The sequence below is a fragment of the Alosa alosa genome, chromosome 1 (assembly GCF_017589495.1).
Source record: "Alosa alosa isolate M-15738 ecotype Scorff River chromosome 1, AALO_Geno_1.1, whole genome shotgun sequence".
Classification (NCBI taxonomy): domain Eukaryota; kingdom Metazoa; phylum Chordata; class Actinopteri; order Clupeiformes; family Clupeidae; genus Alosa; species Alosa alosa.
Genome location: NC_063189.1, coordinates 4761289 through 4777350, shown reverse-complemented (window position 1 = coordinate 4777350; position 16062 = coordinate 4761289). Strand labels below are relative to the sequence as shown.

At 42.2% G+C, this 16062-nt stretch overlaps 1 protein-coding gene and 1 long non-coding RNA gene across 2 annotated transcripts; both read left to right on the top strand.

The window, feature by feature from the left end:
• The first annotated feature begins 238 nt into the window (after positions 1–238).
• On the top strand, positions 239–1975 carry LOC125302088. The gene is made up of 3 exons (XR_007194836.1): positions 239–346; positions 1296–1391; positions 1816–1975. It is a non-coding gene; the product is annotated as an uncharacterized LOC125302088 (long non-coding RNA).
• A 4499-nt stretch (positions 1976–6474) lies between these two features.
• On the top strand, positions 6475–14393 carry ythdf2 (YTH N(6)-methyladenosine RNA binding protein 2). Its single transcript, XM_048258322.1, has 6 exons — positions 6475–6685; positions 6911–6935; positions 7951–8030; positions 8830–10503; positions 12475–12537; positions 13418–14393. The coding sequence occupies exons 1-6, from the start codon at positions 6659–6661 to the stop codon at positions 13439–13441; spliced, it is 1893 nt and encodes a 630-aa protein (XP_048114279.1). The 5' UTR covers positions 6475–6658; the 3' UTR covers positions 13442–14393.
• The last annotated feature ends 1669 nt before the right edge of the window (positions 14394–16062 follow it).

The following is a 16062-nucleotide window of genomic DNA, read 5'->3' as shown; positions in this document are numbered from 1 at the left end:
GCCAGAATATGTAAAGGAGTAAACAGAACTGGAAAGACCAGAAAAATATACTAAACTCATATAATGAATTTATCTTATCAAGTTTTGTGACTTCATCTCACATACTTTTGTAACCCAGTTGACTCAACTTCAATATTTAATTGCCTGTGTCTGTGAAGTCACCTGAAAAAAAATCTCATGTTGGCACATGCGTACTTTGAATCACTACGGGGATTCCCCACTGAGCCAGAAGGAGCTCAAGGCAAAGCCAAGAAGAACTACTCCATGTGGTGGATTGCGTGCGCGGGGAAGATCGCCAGAAAGTTTGTGGTTTCTCTCTACAGCGACCAGGAACATCGCAGTAAAGGTAAAGTACAAAATCAATCTACACAGTCATTGTATCGCCTTAAACTCAAGTCTTGTATAGTTTGTTGAACATTGCAATGGCTAGCTAGCGTTAGTCTACTCAGCTGGCGAGCTAATGTTAACTAGTTAATGGAAGCTAACATAAACCGACATCTTTGGTGAGACTTTGGCCAATGATAATGACTATAAAGTTATGCGTACACCTCTGAACAACGAACGTTTCCCTTTCTTCACGTAATTCATCTTATTATTGTCCAGTTGTGTCCATAGCCAAATTGCTGGGGAACAGTTTGTGTTGTAGCTGAAAACGCGAAATGCCATAGCTTGTCATGCAAAGTTGTGTTTGCTAACTTGTAAGATGCTTCGTTACAATCTAAATAAGACTACTTTTTATAAACGTTGGACCAGTCCTTTTGACTTCATTTAACGTTAGCCAAACTTTGCTTAATAACAATACAAAGTGATATGTAAATGTTTCTCCTGTAAAGGGGTTTTCACATCACCAGCAGTAGCTGCTATGCCCCTTTGCTTTCCGCTCTGCTCAATGCTGGCAAGTTTCACTGCTGTTTTGCTACTTTTGCTCAGAGCAAAAACGCTTTACGTCACGAATTCACATTTAAATTTATAAACAACATTAGCCTTAACATTATATCAGGGGAGCAGGAAAATAGACACAACCTTTTCACAACAATAGTTTGTGACATGAAGTTATTTCCATGATTCCCAGCTTTAGCTTGCCTCAACCCATGTAATGTGTTGAATTTTTTATTTTTTTTGCTTTCTCACTGATTGTGCGAACTAACGTCATGCGTGGCCGCGGTAGCAAAGACAAAGCTAAAATTGGGGTTGCCAGACTAGGAAAACGCATGCACTTTAATGACTACAGATTCATTCTGAATTATGAAAATTTGGGAATTAAATAATCTTTGTATCTCTGTCTGTGTGCCCAGGTGATGGCGATTGCAGAACACCGTAAAAGAATAGCCTTGGAAGGATTGCCCCTCTACCTCAGGGAGGACCCAACAAGTCTTTTCAAGAAATGTCTGGTAACAATCAATCTTATTCTCTGTGCATGTTGTCTTATCTCACCACCTGTGTTTCTTCCTCTACTTCTTTGGCCCCTCTCTTTTATCCTGCCTCTCCTCCTTTTTCCTATCCCCAATCTCCTTGTGTCCTTTACCAACTCGTCCCTGTCTTCTGTCCGTCTCTCTGGCATCCCTTTTGCCGTCTTCCTCTTCCCTGTCCCTTGATATTGAATGACGCATTGTATTGTAATATGTAAACTGTGTTTTTATTTATTATAAAACAGTTGGATACACACTATATCATAGTACACAAGCCAAGTAGTGTATTTATGATGACTTTCTAAAAGTATTTTGATTGTGTTAACAAATTGATTAATCTATACAGCTTTTCTTTTAATTATGTTTGACTCAATCAGTGGTGTCTTCTGTGTTTGCACACTCTCAGGATACAGATGCTGAGGAAGACTACACCAAAGGTGTGAAAATTGGGATCCTCACAGTGAAAGAAGATGGCGTTGCAGCAGTCGAGTCTCTTCCTGCGGTAATCAACACAGCCATCATTTTGGAAGAGACTGTTGTTCTCCAGGATATTAAGGATGTACCATCTGCATTTTATGTATTTGATGGGCCTTGTTTATGCAATCAATATGCAATACCCCAAAAACCTCAAGTATACCTTTGAGGTGATACAAAAGGTTTTTCTCAACCTAGGAGCTACCAGCTGTTCTGCGAGAACCCTGTCTTTCGGAAATAAAATGCAGGGACATCTGCGATAGTTTGATTGATGTAATGGCACATTATTGTAAGTTTTACTGATTGTTAGGACTGTGAGACCTTTTAAGTTTAATTTTATGCATTTGGTAACACTTTACTTGACGGGTGAGTACATAACATTCATAGTAGCTGTAGTGACCGTTTCAGAAGACATGACAACATTCATGGCAGTCAGAATGGCGATATTTATTGCCATTTATGCTTGTCATCTGATCATATCATATCTAAATATTTGTATGAATAGCTTATATTATTGCTATACAGGTTGTTAAGTATTCATAATCACTTATCCGAGTTTAAGACTGAGAGGTAAACTACATATAGCTGACCAGTATTTGTTGACCCTGATTTGTTGACACCTTGAGGTAATTATAATATTTTGCCGCTTTGCCCACACTCAAGGGAAAATGTCCAAAGTTCCCGGGTCATCTCTATGTAGTTTACTTCCCAGTGTTAAACTTGGATGTGAATGAATGTTGAGTCATGTTTTATGAATAAATTATAAATACTTAGTTTGATAATTTCACAGCTGCTATGAATGTGATATGTACTTACCCATCATGTAAAATGTTACCATGCATTTTTATACAATTTTGTTGCTGTAAACTAAAGGTACAACAAAGTGCATTTTATTATTCAATTTTGAAAACAATGGCATTTTCTTTTCAAAGCCATGTTTTATCCTCATTACAGAGTTCCCTCATTACAGTTTGTATTATGAGGCCCATAGCACTCAGGATCTTAACACTACAGTACCTATTGTGTATTGTGATTGTAAGTGACTTTTTTTTTTTTTTTTTTTTAATTATTATTATTATTATTATTTTTTTTTTTGATTGTGTGCAGCTCAAAGATCACTGAATATAGTTGAAACCCCATTGTTTCAAAACATTTCTGATATATTATTTTATTGTGTGCAGATGAAAGTTCACTGATTACAGGTGAGAACCTGTAGTTTCAAAACATTTTTTTTTAATTATTTTTATTTATTTATTTATTTATTTTTTGATTGTGTGCAGCTCAAAGTTCACTGATTAGAGGTGAAAACCTGTAGTTTCAAAACATTTTCGAAAAATATCTGTGTATTCTATGCTGCATTTAGGCTGTGTAAAAGATCATTTTGAGGCTACTTGTGTGTGCAGTGCTTCTACACTGATTTCTGCAATAAATCACTTGCATTAATTGTTGCTTTGGGTTTTCCTTACTTTTTATCTTAAGTTGTACCAACTAGTAACTTAAACTTGTGTTTTGAAGTCCTCCGAATAGTTGGTAGAAAAAGCTTTTTATAGTTGAAAGATGTTTTTATTTCAAATTGATTATGTAAGTTATGCCCTCTCTTCGAGTATACTCACAAAAACATTTACAATAAGTTGCCTTATTTCTAGTTGTGTTTACTTAAAAAAGCCCTTGTAATAGGTTGCATTACTTTTTTGAGTAAACTAGGCAGATATTTTTTTTACAGTGTGAAAACAAACTGGTACAGATTACTTCATCCCTCAGCCCTAACTAACCCTTTCGCCCACCCCATACCCACCTCCTGACCGGTCTATAGTACAAACCTACATGTTTGTGGGTGGTGGTAGTGTAATGTAGTGGTTAACATTTTGAATGATGCACTGTTTTCGGAAGCTTTGGCTCAGAGTGCCAGCAATCTACATCATTGTTGACGATTTTTGTAGAGCCACAGCGTATTCTGTGTTATAGCTAGGGACACATACTATGGCTCTTTTGACAGGTGAGACTTTAAGCTCTCAGTGGGTACAAACCGTTTATTTCTAAATGCCTCTGTTCCTGAGAAATCCCAATCTAAACAGTGGCTAGTTTTCATCAAAATCCCTGTTTTGTTTCTAGAAATGGAGAAAAAGTTCAACCTGACAAGAACAAGGATACAAGGAAGTTTATTGTCACATGCATATAGTTACTGGATGTAAGAAATGCAGTGAAATTATGTCTAGTGTCAGCCTATTTGTGCATTTAGGGGGGGGGGGGTTAGTAGATTAAGTGGCAAGGGCTGCATAAAGTGCTGCCTATAAAGTTTCCGGGAAGAGACCTGGCAAGACTGCCACCTAGTGATAAACCCACGAAAATAAATGGCCTGGTTTTGATCTGATGTGCATGCGTCACTGATTCGACCCAAAGCCGCAACCATCAAAAGCCAAGTTATGATAAAATGCCCAGATTGTGCGTTTTCATGAGTTTTTGATTGTCATCTATTTCAGTTCTATTCATTAGAGTTCCTAAAATCGCCCATAAGGCGTGTTTGAGTAATTTAAAAAAAGAGTTAAAAACACAACATTGCGCTTTTGGCACTCCACGCATCGGAACAAAAAACGCAATATTGCATTTCTGGCACTCAAAGTGTGAAGGTGCTGGGCTAGCGTGCAGTGGCCTGACAGTTGTGGGATTAATTCCCGGCTTCCACCGTTGTGCCCTTGAGCAAGGCAATTAACCAGCAAGCACCCATATGCAATCATGTTGATGTAGTTCAAATGGATGGGAGATATATTGCAGGCCTCAAAGGAAGGTGCATAATACTGTTGAGGCAGATTGTAAGATATGTATATGGCAAGATATGGCAAGAAGCTCAGATATTAAAGCGATATGTGTTAAGATGGGTAAATACAGGAATAATACAGCAAAATAAGAATAAAAGTAATCACACAAACAAAATGATCAAAGATGATCAGATAAAGCATTTCTAATTATTTCAAAGCATTTCATAACCAATGGTGTTAATGCAGTTGGGGCTTTCATAACCACTGGTGATAATGCAGTTGGGTGGCACGTTGGGAAAGGACATAAACACTAATTATACTGTACAGTCGATGGCTGAACAGCACAGGATTTTAACAGCTGACCAGCAGCCTTCCTGCTGTTCACTTCACTAGCAGTACAATATTCAACTAACTCACCACTTCTCATTCTCATTCATCTTGAATTCCCCCTGGGGATCAATAAAGTATCTATCTATCTATCTATTCTACCACTCTCCATGTTCAATGGTCAATAGCTAGAAAACCTAGAAAAATATTCATGAGCAATGGCACCCTCTAGTGGACAAGCACTGGTAAAGCCTACAGTATAAGACATTAAAATAGTAAAGATACCGAGAACTAAGTTTTCTGAGTTGCAGAAACAAACAACCATATCATATTAGTGATTACAACTGCCATTCAATTTAGTTACCAGTACCAAATTATTATATACCAGTATCAAACATAGATTTGTTTTGTTGCCTGCAACGATGATCAACCAGGGGTTTGCAGCCCACCTGTGGTCTGTGAGGACATTGCTGGTGATCCTTGATCATGGATTCAGTAATGTAGTTTCAATGTGGGATTCAATGTGTAGTTTTATACAGTGGTGGCCCTCAGGTTGCCTCATACGTCAGAATGATGGTCTGTGGGTCACAATCAGAAACTGAAGCAGTGGTTTCAGTAGTCCACAGGTCCTGCAAAGAAATACAAACTTAGAAAACTTATTTAGAAAACAAACATTTCCATATATCCTGTTAGGCCTAATGACAAAGATGACAAATTAGACAGATAAGCCTCAATCAATCAACTGTGCATAGATATGACTCAATGTATCTTATCTGTAAATATATTCATTCTTGTGTTGTTAGTGTTAATGTAATGTAATGTAATTTTAAGAGGGGTCTAAAGGCATATCTGTTCAACATACACTTAGTTCATTAAGCTCTTCATATGTGTTATGGTTTGTATAATATTGTTTTATTTCCATTAGGCTGTTGATTAATTTGACATTGTTGTTTATTATTGATATTCTCCTTAATGTAGTCTTACCATGTTATTGTTTTTATATTATTGATTGAATGGAAATTATTGTTTATTATTGCTTTTTTCATTGTTTATTTCATTAGGCTATTGATTGAATTGACATTGTTGTTTATTATTGCTATTCTCCTATTATGCTATTCTGACCAACATCTTAATTTGTTCCCTGTTAAATGTAAGTATTATATTGTTTTGTATTTGTATGTCGCTTTGGACAAAAGCGTAACCATAACCATAATGTATACAAATGAGTAGCTTTTTTGAAGAGTTTCTGTCTGTTCAGCTTAAATGCTTCAATGTGCTTTACACCATTAAAAAGCAGAGAATAACAACAATACAAGCATGAGAGCCAAATAATAAAAAGAAGGGGTGAAAATAGTAGGCATATCTTTTTTTATGACCTTTGAGGCCTGGTAAACATGTTAAAGTGCCAGCCAGGTACTAAGGTTTGTCAGGCACTTCGTACCTCCAATCCCATAGATGGCGCTTATTGATCAAAATAAATTTGCTCTCCGTACACTTGGGCGGCTCGGCCATGTTGAAATAAGTCGCTCTCATCCAAGCTCTCAGAGCGAAGGAACTGCAGCCCGCCATTGTGTAGAATCCAATCTATATAGAGAGAGACAGGGCACTTGGCTAACTCTTAGATAGACATTTCTTAACCCTGCCGAATTGATTTAAAAATCATTTAAACACGCAGGCTCCAGGGAGAAAGAAATGTCAGCCAGCAGCCTTCTTGAACAGGTAAAGAGAGTCACTTTCTGAACTAATACGAGACCAAAAATTCCACCGAGACGTAGCTAGCTAGCTGGCTAGGTAGCACCAGAGCAGCAGTGACTCTCCCTGTGTAGTGCAGTAGGCCTGACCACCTGCTATAGGACTGACTGGTGAATATAAATTTCTTTATTTATTTTCCCTTCTTTTCCTCTCATAACTCAAACCTTCATGAATCACCTGGACCCAATCCAGAGACCGAAAGGCCAAGGAAATAAAGGTAAGTTTTGTTTTTATGACTAGTTCTTCTCACTAGTTATCCGTCCGTGTGCGATGGAGACCTTAGGTTTTGCTTGCGCTGTTCAATGATAACCACTAGCATGCAAGCTATTGAAGGCCCGTATTCTTTAAAGCTGTTTTTGATAAATTGACTGAGACTGTCTCAACGATACCTATCAGAACATGCATTTTCATTGCGTTATATTCTCGATGTGAACAATGTCCCCACTCTATTCTTCGAAATGGCGTGCTATTTATGTTCACGCTCCAGGAAGCCAGTGAAGTTGGGCTAGCCTGCTAACTGTGCTAGCGATAGCTTCGTGATAAATCTAAGGAAGTAGACTTGGTGATGCATGTTCCTTAGCAAGCTAGCCTACAGTCTGGACGGGAAATTTGAGACGGGTGTCAAGGGATTGTGATAATTTTCTACAAAGTGATAAGCGAGTGAAGGGGGTTTTATTTTGTTTGTCATAAGAAGCATCGGTTAGGTTCGTGTTTAATATTTTATTAAAAACACGATTAAATGTTAAGTGAAGACAGCGGCTATGTGACGTTTACGTTACTGTAATTTAGTTCAGCGCCCGGGAAAGACTCAACCACTGCATGCCAACAGCGTGCTCCTGACTGACCGTAAATCATGTTCACCGTATTAATTTAAAGAGCCATACAATTATATTTCACCTTTGGATACTCGCCGTCTGCTTTCAAATGGGCACTCAATACTGAAGTTAATATGGAAGGTAATTCACACGAAACCAGCGTCAGCTACGTCAGCACTTGAACACACGAGGAACCGAGGAGCGCTGTGGTCACTAGCAGTTTCAAGGAACAAGTTGAATGTTGTTGCAGTTTTTGTTTTACATTTTATTTAGGCAGGCCGATACCTACCGTATCCTATGACGCAATAACTAATTCAAGACCCTTACTAGAGGCGTATAAGACCCCCATGTCTTTAGTCTTTGTAGTTCTCCATGTTGTCCACTATTCTAATGTACCTGTTGTTTATTTCCCCCTAGTGCAAAACGGGACGGTCACACAGAAGGACACGTTAAATGATGACGAGTTTGAGCCTTACCTGAACACTCAGACCAGACAGGTATGTCTGTTAAGTCCTTATTGAAGACAACATGCCAGAAACTGACCTGTATGTCCAATGATTTTACATTGATCAATTAGACCAACTGTATGAACACTTTTTATGTGCAAGAAATATGTTTGTTTAAGTGATGCACATTCATAGTTTAACGCTTGTCTCACTTACGTTTAATGTATTCTTATCCAATCATGCGAGATGGAGTAAAAAATATTGTAAAATTCCGGTATAAAATTCTAAAACTTTACTGAGTGCATTACAATACCCATGACTAAGTGTGTGTAAGTCATGGCGTTGTAATGAGGGTGATCTTTTATTGGATGCTCCATGGTAGTGGGGGTGGGTTCACAAGTAAATGGGCCACCGTGGGTATGAAAGGGACTGTTTTCCTCCTGCATGCAATGGAATGTCATCCCTTTGTCATGATTCTGTTGCCACGACCACAATGCAGAAGGGGGTGTGTGAACCTGCTCTCACATGTAAACTCTTTTGTTTAGAAATAGTACTGTCTACATTTCATTCACTTGGTAAACTAAGATGAAGATGGTTTTTTTTTTTATTATTTGTTTTGTTTGTTTGTTTTAAGCCACACACAATGTTTAAATATTCAACATTTGGTTTTAAATTCAAGGTTTGGACCCTGAACATCTTAATCAGGGGACATTCATCTTTTTATTGATATTTTTTACCTTAATTGCTGTGTGAATTACTCTGTGCTCACTGGCCCCAAGTGAAGTTGTATGTGCAGCCCTTGACTACTCTATATGGTAACGTGCGTTCCTCCTCCTCCTCCTCTCTCCAGAGCAATGCGTACACGGCCATGTCGGACTCCTACATGCCCAGCTACTACAGCCCCTCCATAGGCTTCACCTACTCCCTGAACGAGGCAGCATGGTCTACCGGCGGAGACCCCCCGATGCCTTACCTGGCCTCCTATGGACAGCTCAGCAACGGGGAGCACCACTTCCTCCCGGACGCTATGTTTGGCCAGTCGGGGGCGCTGGGGAGCAACCCCTTCTTGGGTCAGCACGGCTTCAACTTCTTCCCCAGCGGCATCGACTTCTCCGCCTGGGGCAGCAGCAGCTCTCAGGGACAGTCCACTCAGAGCTCGGGCTACAGCAGCAACTACGCCTACGCGCCCAGCTCTCTAGGGGGCGCCATGATCGACGGACAGTCTCCCTTCGCTGCCAGCGAGCCGCTCAACAAGGCCGTGGGCATGAACAGCCTGGACCAGGGCATGGCAGAGCTCAAGATCAGCGGTGGCGGCGGCAACATGGCGCCTAAGGTGGTGGGCTCAGGACTCCCCGGGGGACCCATGGGCCAGGTGTCGGGCCCGCCCGCTGCGCCCCCGGTGTCCATCGCCCCGGTCAAGCCAGCCTCGTGGGCGGACATCGCCAGCAAGCCGGCCAAGCCGCAGCCCAAGCTCAAAACCAAGGGCGGCCTGGTGGGGGCGAACCTGCCGCCTCCGCCCATCAAACACAACATGGACATTGGCACTTGGGACAACAAGGGCACCATGCCTAAGGCGACCACCCCCCAGCACGTCCCCATGCCCCCCAACGGCCAACCGTCCAATCAGGCCTCCCCGCAGCCCGGCGCCATGGCCGGTGGGACTCCGCAGCTGCCCATGAGTAACGGGCAGCTGATGCACCCCCCCTCCCAGCTTGCTCCCCACCAACTCCCGCCCAACGGCCAGCAGCAACAGCAGCAGCAGCAGCAGCAGCAGCCCATGGTGGCCCAGCAGCAGCAGCAGCAGCAGCAGCAGCCCCCTCCCAACCCCCAGTCCTCCCAACCCACCCGCTGGGTGCCGCCCCGTAACCGTGCCAACGGGTTCGGGGACGCCGGCGGGGGCCCGGGTCAGTCTCCGCCGAGTGCGGCGGGAGTGGGCGGAGTGCCCGGGATGCCCTCCGAGCCCCACCCCGTGCTGGAGAAACTGCGCCTGGTCAACAACTACAACCCCAAGGACTTCGACTGGAACCCCAAGCAAGGCCGCGTGTTCATCATCAAGAGCTACTCCGAGGACGACATCCACCGCTCCATCAAGTACAACATCTGGTGCAGCACCGAGCACGGCAACAAGCGGCTGGACGCCGCGTACCGCTCGCTGGGCGCCAAGGGCCCGCTCTACCTGCTCTTCAGTGTCAACGGCAGCGGGCACTTCTGCGGCGTGGCCGAGATGCGCTCGCCCGTGGACTACAACACCTGCGCCGGTGTGTGGTCGCAGGACAAGTGGAAGGGCCGCTTCGACGTGCGCTGGATCTTCGTCAAGGACGTTCCCAACAGCCAGCTGCGGCACATCCGCCTGGAGAACAACGAGAACAAGCCGGTCACCAACTCTCGGGACACGCAGGAGGTGCCGTTGGACAAGGCGCGGCAGGTCCTAAAGATCATCGCCGGTTACAAGCACACCACCTCCATCTTCGACGACTTCTCGCACTACGAGAAGCGTCAGGAGGAAGAGGAGAGTGTGAGAAAGGTAACCGCGCCGCGGCCGCCCGCACCTGGGAGTTACAGAGTGAAGATGTTGGGGTTAAAGGTCGCAGGGGTCTGGAGATGACCTGCTCTCCGTGTGGGATCGGGGTTGTGCTGTCTGTTAGATTTATGTTCTTTTGAAAAAAAAATCTGAACCATGAATCTGTCTGAATTGTGAGGATTTGGATAAATGACATAATGCACTTTGTTTAATACAATTTCTCTGTTACTAGGTTATTCTAAGTAACTTTGGGCGATGATGGTTTATTGTGATGCTAGTGCATACTTGGTTGTGAGTGTATGTTCCATTACAAACAAACCAATCAGGTCCTCATTGGAGACACAGCGAGTACATTATTGGGAGCATGTTCTCCTCCATAGCTGCCAGAAATGTGTTTGCAGACCTGACCTGATATTTACCCTTATAGTTTGTGTACTTATTTTTACCCAGAAGTCAGTCAGATTTCTTTTATTTTCATTGAAGGCATACGTAAAACATCATTAGACTATAACCAATAAATCCTCTGAATGTTCACTCTGCTGCAGAAGATGGTGTAATGGCTGCCTATGACGAGCATCATGTCCATGTTTTATTTAGATGGTGAAGGGTTTAGAGCGATCTTTTTGATGTCTGCTCTGGCAGCATGTTCAATCCAGTTCAAAGTCCATTTATTTGACACTTCACAGAAACTCCTTGAATTAGCAGGTTTCTTTGAAGAAACTTTTTTTTTTTTAGACTAAATGATAGAGCTGAGCAGAATGTGAATGAACCTGAGAAGCTGTAGCTGGAAATGTGTTCCCAGCCCACCGTGCTGCTCCTGCGTTAGTCATTCCCACAGAGGGCACACTTTGGTGTGTGTTTATGTAGTGAGTGGTTCAATTGCCAGCCATTTTTGTCTCGAGACCCAACACGTGTAGTTCTTATTCCTTGCTGAAGGGGGTGCTCTCGAGCTGAATAATTTCTGCTCCCCCTTTCAGCTGGTTGGTCAGGTGTTGACACATGATCCACTTTGCCATTGAAGTCAGTGATGGCTTGTATTACACTGTTTTGTGTCCACATTTGTATGTTCAAAGGCTGCATCTATTATTTAAATTGGTGAATGGGTTGCATCTGAAAAACACTGCATCATTTTCTTATAAACAAAATAGATTGCCAATAGGTCCAGTAGTTTTCCACATTTTAGTGGATTTTTTTTATTATTATTACCATTGTCTTTTGTCATTAATACTGTCAGCCAAGTTATTGGAAAACAATGAATCATGCAGAGCCTTCCCCACATGTTCAATGCAGAATTTTTTTTTTTATCCAGGCTTTCGTGACTTGACTTGGCGCTTGGCCCCCCTGTGTGTTCACCTGGTGTTTGTATGAGGCCATGCTATATGAACATGGCGGGGGGGGTGAAGCTCGGCTAGTATGCAGAAAAGTTCTGGGTTTGATTCCTGGCTGCCATTGTGCCCTTGAGCAAGGCACTTTAGCCTATCTTGCTCTGGGAAGAATGGTGCTTGTATGTAAGTCGCTTTGATAAAAGCATTAGCCAAATGAATAAGCAAGTAAGGACGCCACGATTTAAATGGCCTTGTGTTGTGGTCAGTGTCACACGAAGGAGTGCTCTGCATCTGACCCGGACTGACAGCAGTTACAACACCTTGTCCAGCACACATAATGGATTTCTTTCATTTATTGGTTTATTGAAATTATTGACTGAATAAAACCCACAGCATGAGATACTATTGCTTGGTGCAATTGAAGGCAAAGGCTCTTTGCTTTTGGACAGCATACGCATAAACAGGAAGCTTTGGAAAGTTAACAGATTTATAATGATATGGCGGAGGTCATCTGATCACTAGTAATATTGTGGTCCATTGTTAAGATGCTTTTGTGTTATTTTTAACTCCTACATAATGTATATGTTCCCATGTATACTAACTGCCTGCTGTGTGTGTGTGTGTGTGTGTGTGTGTGTGTTTGTTTCAGGTGGAAGTTCAGACTGGGGACCCCTACACCAGTAACACCAACAGGGCCCACTACAGAATGCAGGTATAAAACAACACAATAAATAAACAGCACAATAAATAAACACCAACACATTAAACAAACCATGAGGCAATATAGCAGTCAACTCAGGAAGGGTCCTTTAGAAGATGTTGTCGTGCTACATGTTGCATAATAGACGAGGAGGGAGGCAAAGAACTCCCCGACCCGCAGCTGAGGGGAGTTGCCTCCGCCCGAGTCCATTAATTCCATATAACTGAGTGGACACCTCAAAGTCCGTTATTCCACTCATCACCCGGTTGCCACTATAGGCAATAGTCATGCCTTTATAGCACACAAAGGAAACAAGCGGTTCCGTTTTAAAAAGAAGCCGACTTGTTCAGTTTGTTGTACATTTTTCTTTGGCCCTAACAGCGATAGCATGGACAGTTAGCTTGTTTACAGTTTATTCCATTGTTGCGAAGCCTGCTTCCAGGCTCAACCATCGTCCTACTATGGTTGTTATAGTTACCATTCATAAGCATTGATATGGAACAGTGATTAATACCTTTTTTTTACCAGATCTAATTCATAGGTGTCCTGTTATTCAGAATTAATAGCCACCCCACCAGCCAATCAGAATAGAGTATTTCTTCTCTCCGGGTGATACAGTTGTGTATTGGACTAAATGTGTATTGGAGTAGAGATGGGGTATGTTTTGACTGCTCAGACTTGGTCGTCACTACTTAATAGGTGGGTGAGGAGGTTAATCCTCTTGGGCACATGCTATCTCATGTCCTTTAATGCCAAATGATGACGTTGGTGGATCATGTTTGAATATATGGTGAATATTATACCCAGCTTTTGGAACCTTTAATTTAGATTATCCAGAATTGTAGATTTTTGAATGGTGTCTTGTCTTTGTTTTTTTTTTTCCTTATTGTAGGATCGCCAAGGACGGGTCAAGTAACAGTCACCATTTTGGGCAAAAGACTGCGATGGCCCTACTTTTTTCCTGTCTACATCCAGATCTTTTCACAAAGTCTAAGGGGGAGAAATACCCAAGGATTTGAAAAAAAAAAAAGAAGACTCTTGATTTCTGTTGACTTAAAAGACTTGGAACTTGTAGTAAAAGAAAAAGAAGAAAACAATTATTCATAGGACTTGAACAAGTTAATAATTCTATAGGATCCTAGGTGAACCTCAAGCTCTCATTTTTGTGCCGCCCCCTTCCACCTTCCTGTTGCTTTGATCCTTTTTTCTGTTTTTCCATTTTTTTTTTAAGAAATCATCTTCAGTTTTTACAGTCCAAGCAAGGCAAGGCTTTGCTTCTGTGTCACACACATCTAGAGGAGTTGTGTAGTGTTGGCTCACTACTGCCCTCTTCAGCATGGGCAGTTTGTATCATTTCTTTGTAACCCCCACTGGCTCCCCATTGGAGATTGAAGTAACCAATCCAGAAGCAGAGTTGGGGGTTTCTCCCATCACTTGTAGTGGATGTTGCATCGTTGGGTAATTTGACGATAACCATGCACATTATGATCTCCTTTCAAACATAACTTTTTTTTTTCTTTTTTTTTTTGTCCTTAATCACTCCCGCCACAGTCAGAAGGCAACAAGACAAGAAATGTTTGACATTGTCCTTTGTTTATCTTGTGTTGATGAGAAGGAATTGGTTTAAGGAAAAGATTTAAGTTGGCATCGGTCATTGTATAATTTGTGTGGTAAGCGGAAGGGTCTTCTGAACTTTTAGTTTCCATGTTCCTCTCTCTTGGGCAATTTAAACTGTTGCCGGGGGTGATCTCTTCCTTAAGTTTTGTTTGTTTTTCCTCTTCCGTTTCTTAAGTCTGCATTGGGATGGGTCTTGCTCCAATTCTTTCTATTAATCAGTTCAACGTAATAAACGTGTATACCCAGCAGAACGTGTGTGTGTGTGTGCGTTCACCTTTGTTCGTGTAGTCGTCTTGCACTACATTTTGGTTATCCTTTCACTCTGAAGAAAAAAAACTGAATGCGTAATAATTCAATAACAACGCCCCTGTCTGTGTCCTGTGCTCCCTAAACTCCTTATTTACACCTGGTTTACCACGTCTCGCACTCACCTGTCTAACCCCCCACGTCTCGCACTCACCTGTCTAACCCCCACGCCTCGCACTCACCTGTCTAACCCTTATACTTTTCTTCCCTATGGTATCATGTCATTGCATAGGTTTCTAACTTCTAGTCGAGTTTGCAGTGGCTGAAATAAAGATGCTACGCCATGGCACTTTGGATGTTGTTTCTTGATCATGGAAGCACCCAGTTCACAGGTCACTTGAATGTTAGAGTCCGATTCTATGCCTTCTGTTATCCCCTGGTAAAAGTCCTAGATGTCCCCAAGCATGCTGGTCTCAAATGCTGGTAACTTAGGTATGTTTGATCTACAAATAAAACACAGTGGGATTCAATAAAAGGATCTGTTTCAAGAACGTGTTTTATATTAAACTTAATGCAAAGAAGTAGCTTGATGTGGAATTGAAAGGTGTGTGCCGTCTCCAGTTCTGCACCGCTTCATGGGTTAATTAAAGGGATGTGACTGACCTTTGCCCTCTCCTGGTGGGTATACAGAATTGCACAGACTCCACATGAGGTGAAACGTGAGTAAGAAAGCAAAAGGTGAATTTGTTATCTTGAATGTTAGAGGAGGCCTATGTTTCTATTTTGATACAGGTGCAGGCAGAAGCTGGCGAGGTGTCTTTTTTTTTTTGTACAAGATTTATTTTTGTATATCGACGGAACGTGCACTTGTTTTACTTAATCCTGTGATCATTTTCCAAAATTGTGTTCTCGATTTACTAGAGTGCACAAACTCATTTTACTAAATTTTACACTCGTGAGGGCACAATTTAATTAAACGGTGGCCCAATTTAGCAAATGAGCCCACAATTTAGTTAAATGGGGGCCCAATTTAGTAAAACGTCCACAAATTCTCTTAATATTCCACAGAACTTGTCACCCGAGTCTGCCCATGTAGGGCTGATGAATTCTGAGAGGAAAATGGCGGTGGGTCAGTGCATTAACAAAGTATGGCCAATAGAGGGCGACATATCCTAATAAAGTTATGTTGCATTTAAATGCTTTCTTCAAAGTACAGTTGCCTATAAAGCTCTCTGAAAATTCTGATTGGGCAAATGCAAAATATGTTATTATTCAGCTCCAAAAATGTGATTATAATCTATGATGCATCAAGGATGAATGAAGTAGAGAGTGACTGTGTTTCTAGTATGGTTAATCTAGTCATCAGTTGGCCCATGGGCCTTGCCTTTGGGCCCGTGTGTTTGATTTGAGAGTTGCTTGAATATTTCCCCCCCCCCCCCCAAAAAAGCCCCAAAAAATCTAAATAGCTTGCGTATTCTCTTGTCCTCAAATCAGGCCTTTGTTGCCCGGGACGCCACCTTGCCATATGGGTGCTTTGTGGTGATGGGTGCGCGTGATGTCGGCGGGGGTCACACGTGCCACACATCAGTCTGCTGCAGCCGTCTTGCACAATGACACAAAGTGCTCTCTACCTCTCAGGGTTCAGGATCTGTGTGGGGGGGGAGGGGGGCGGCA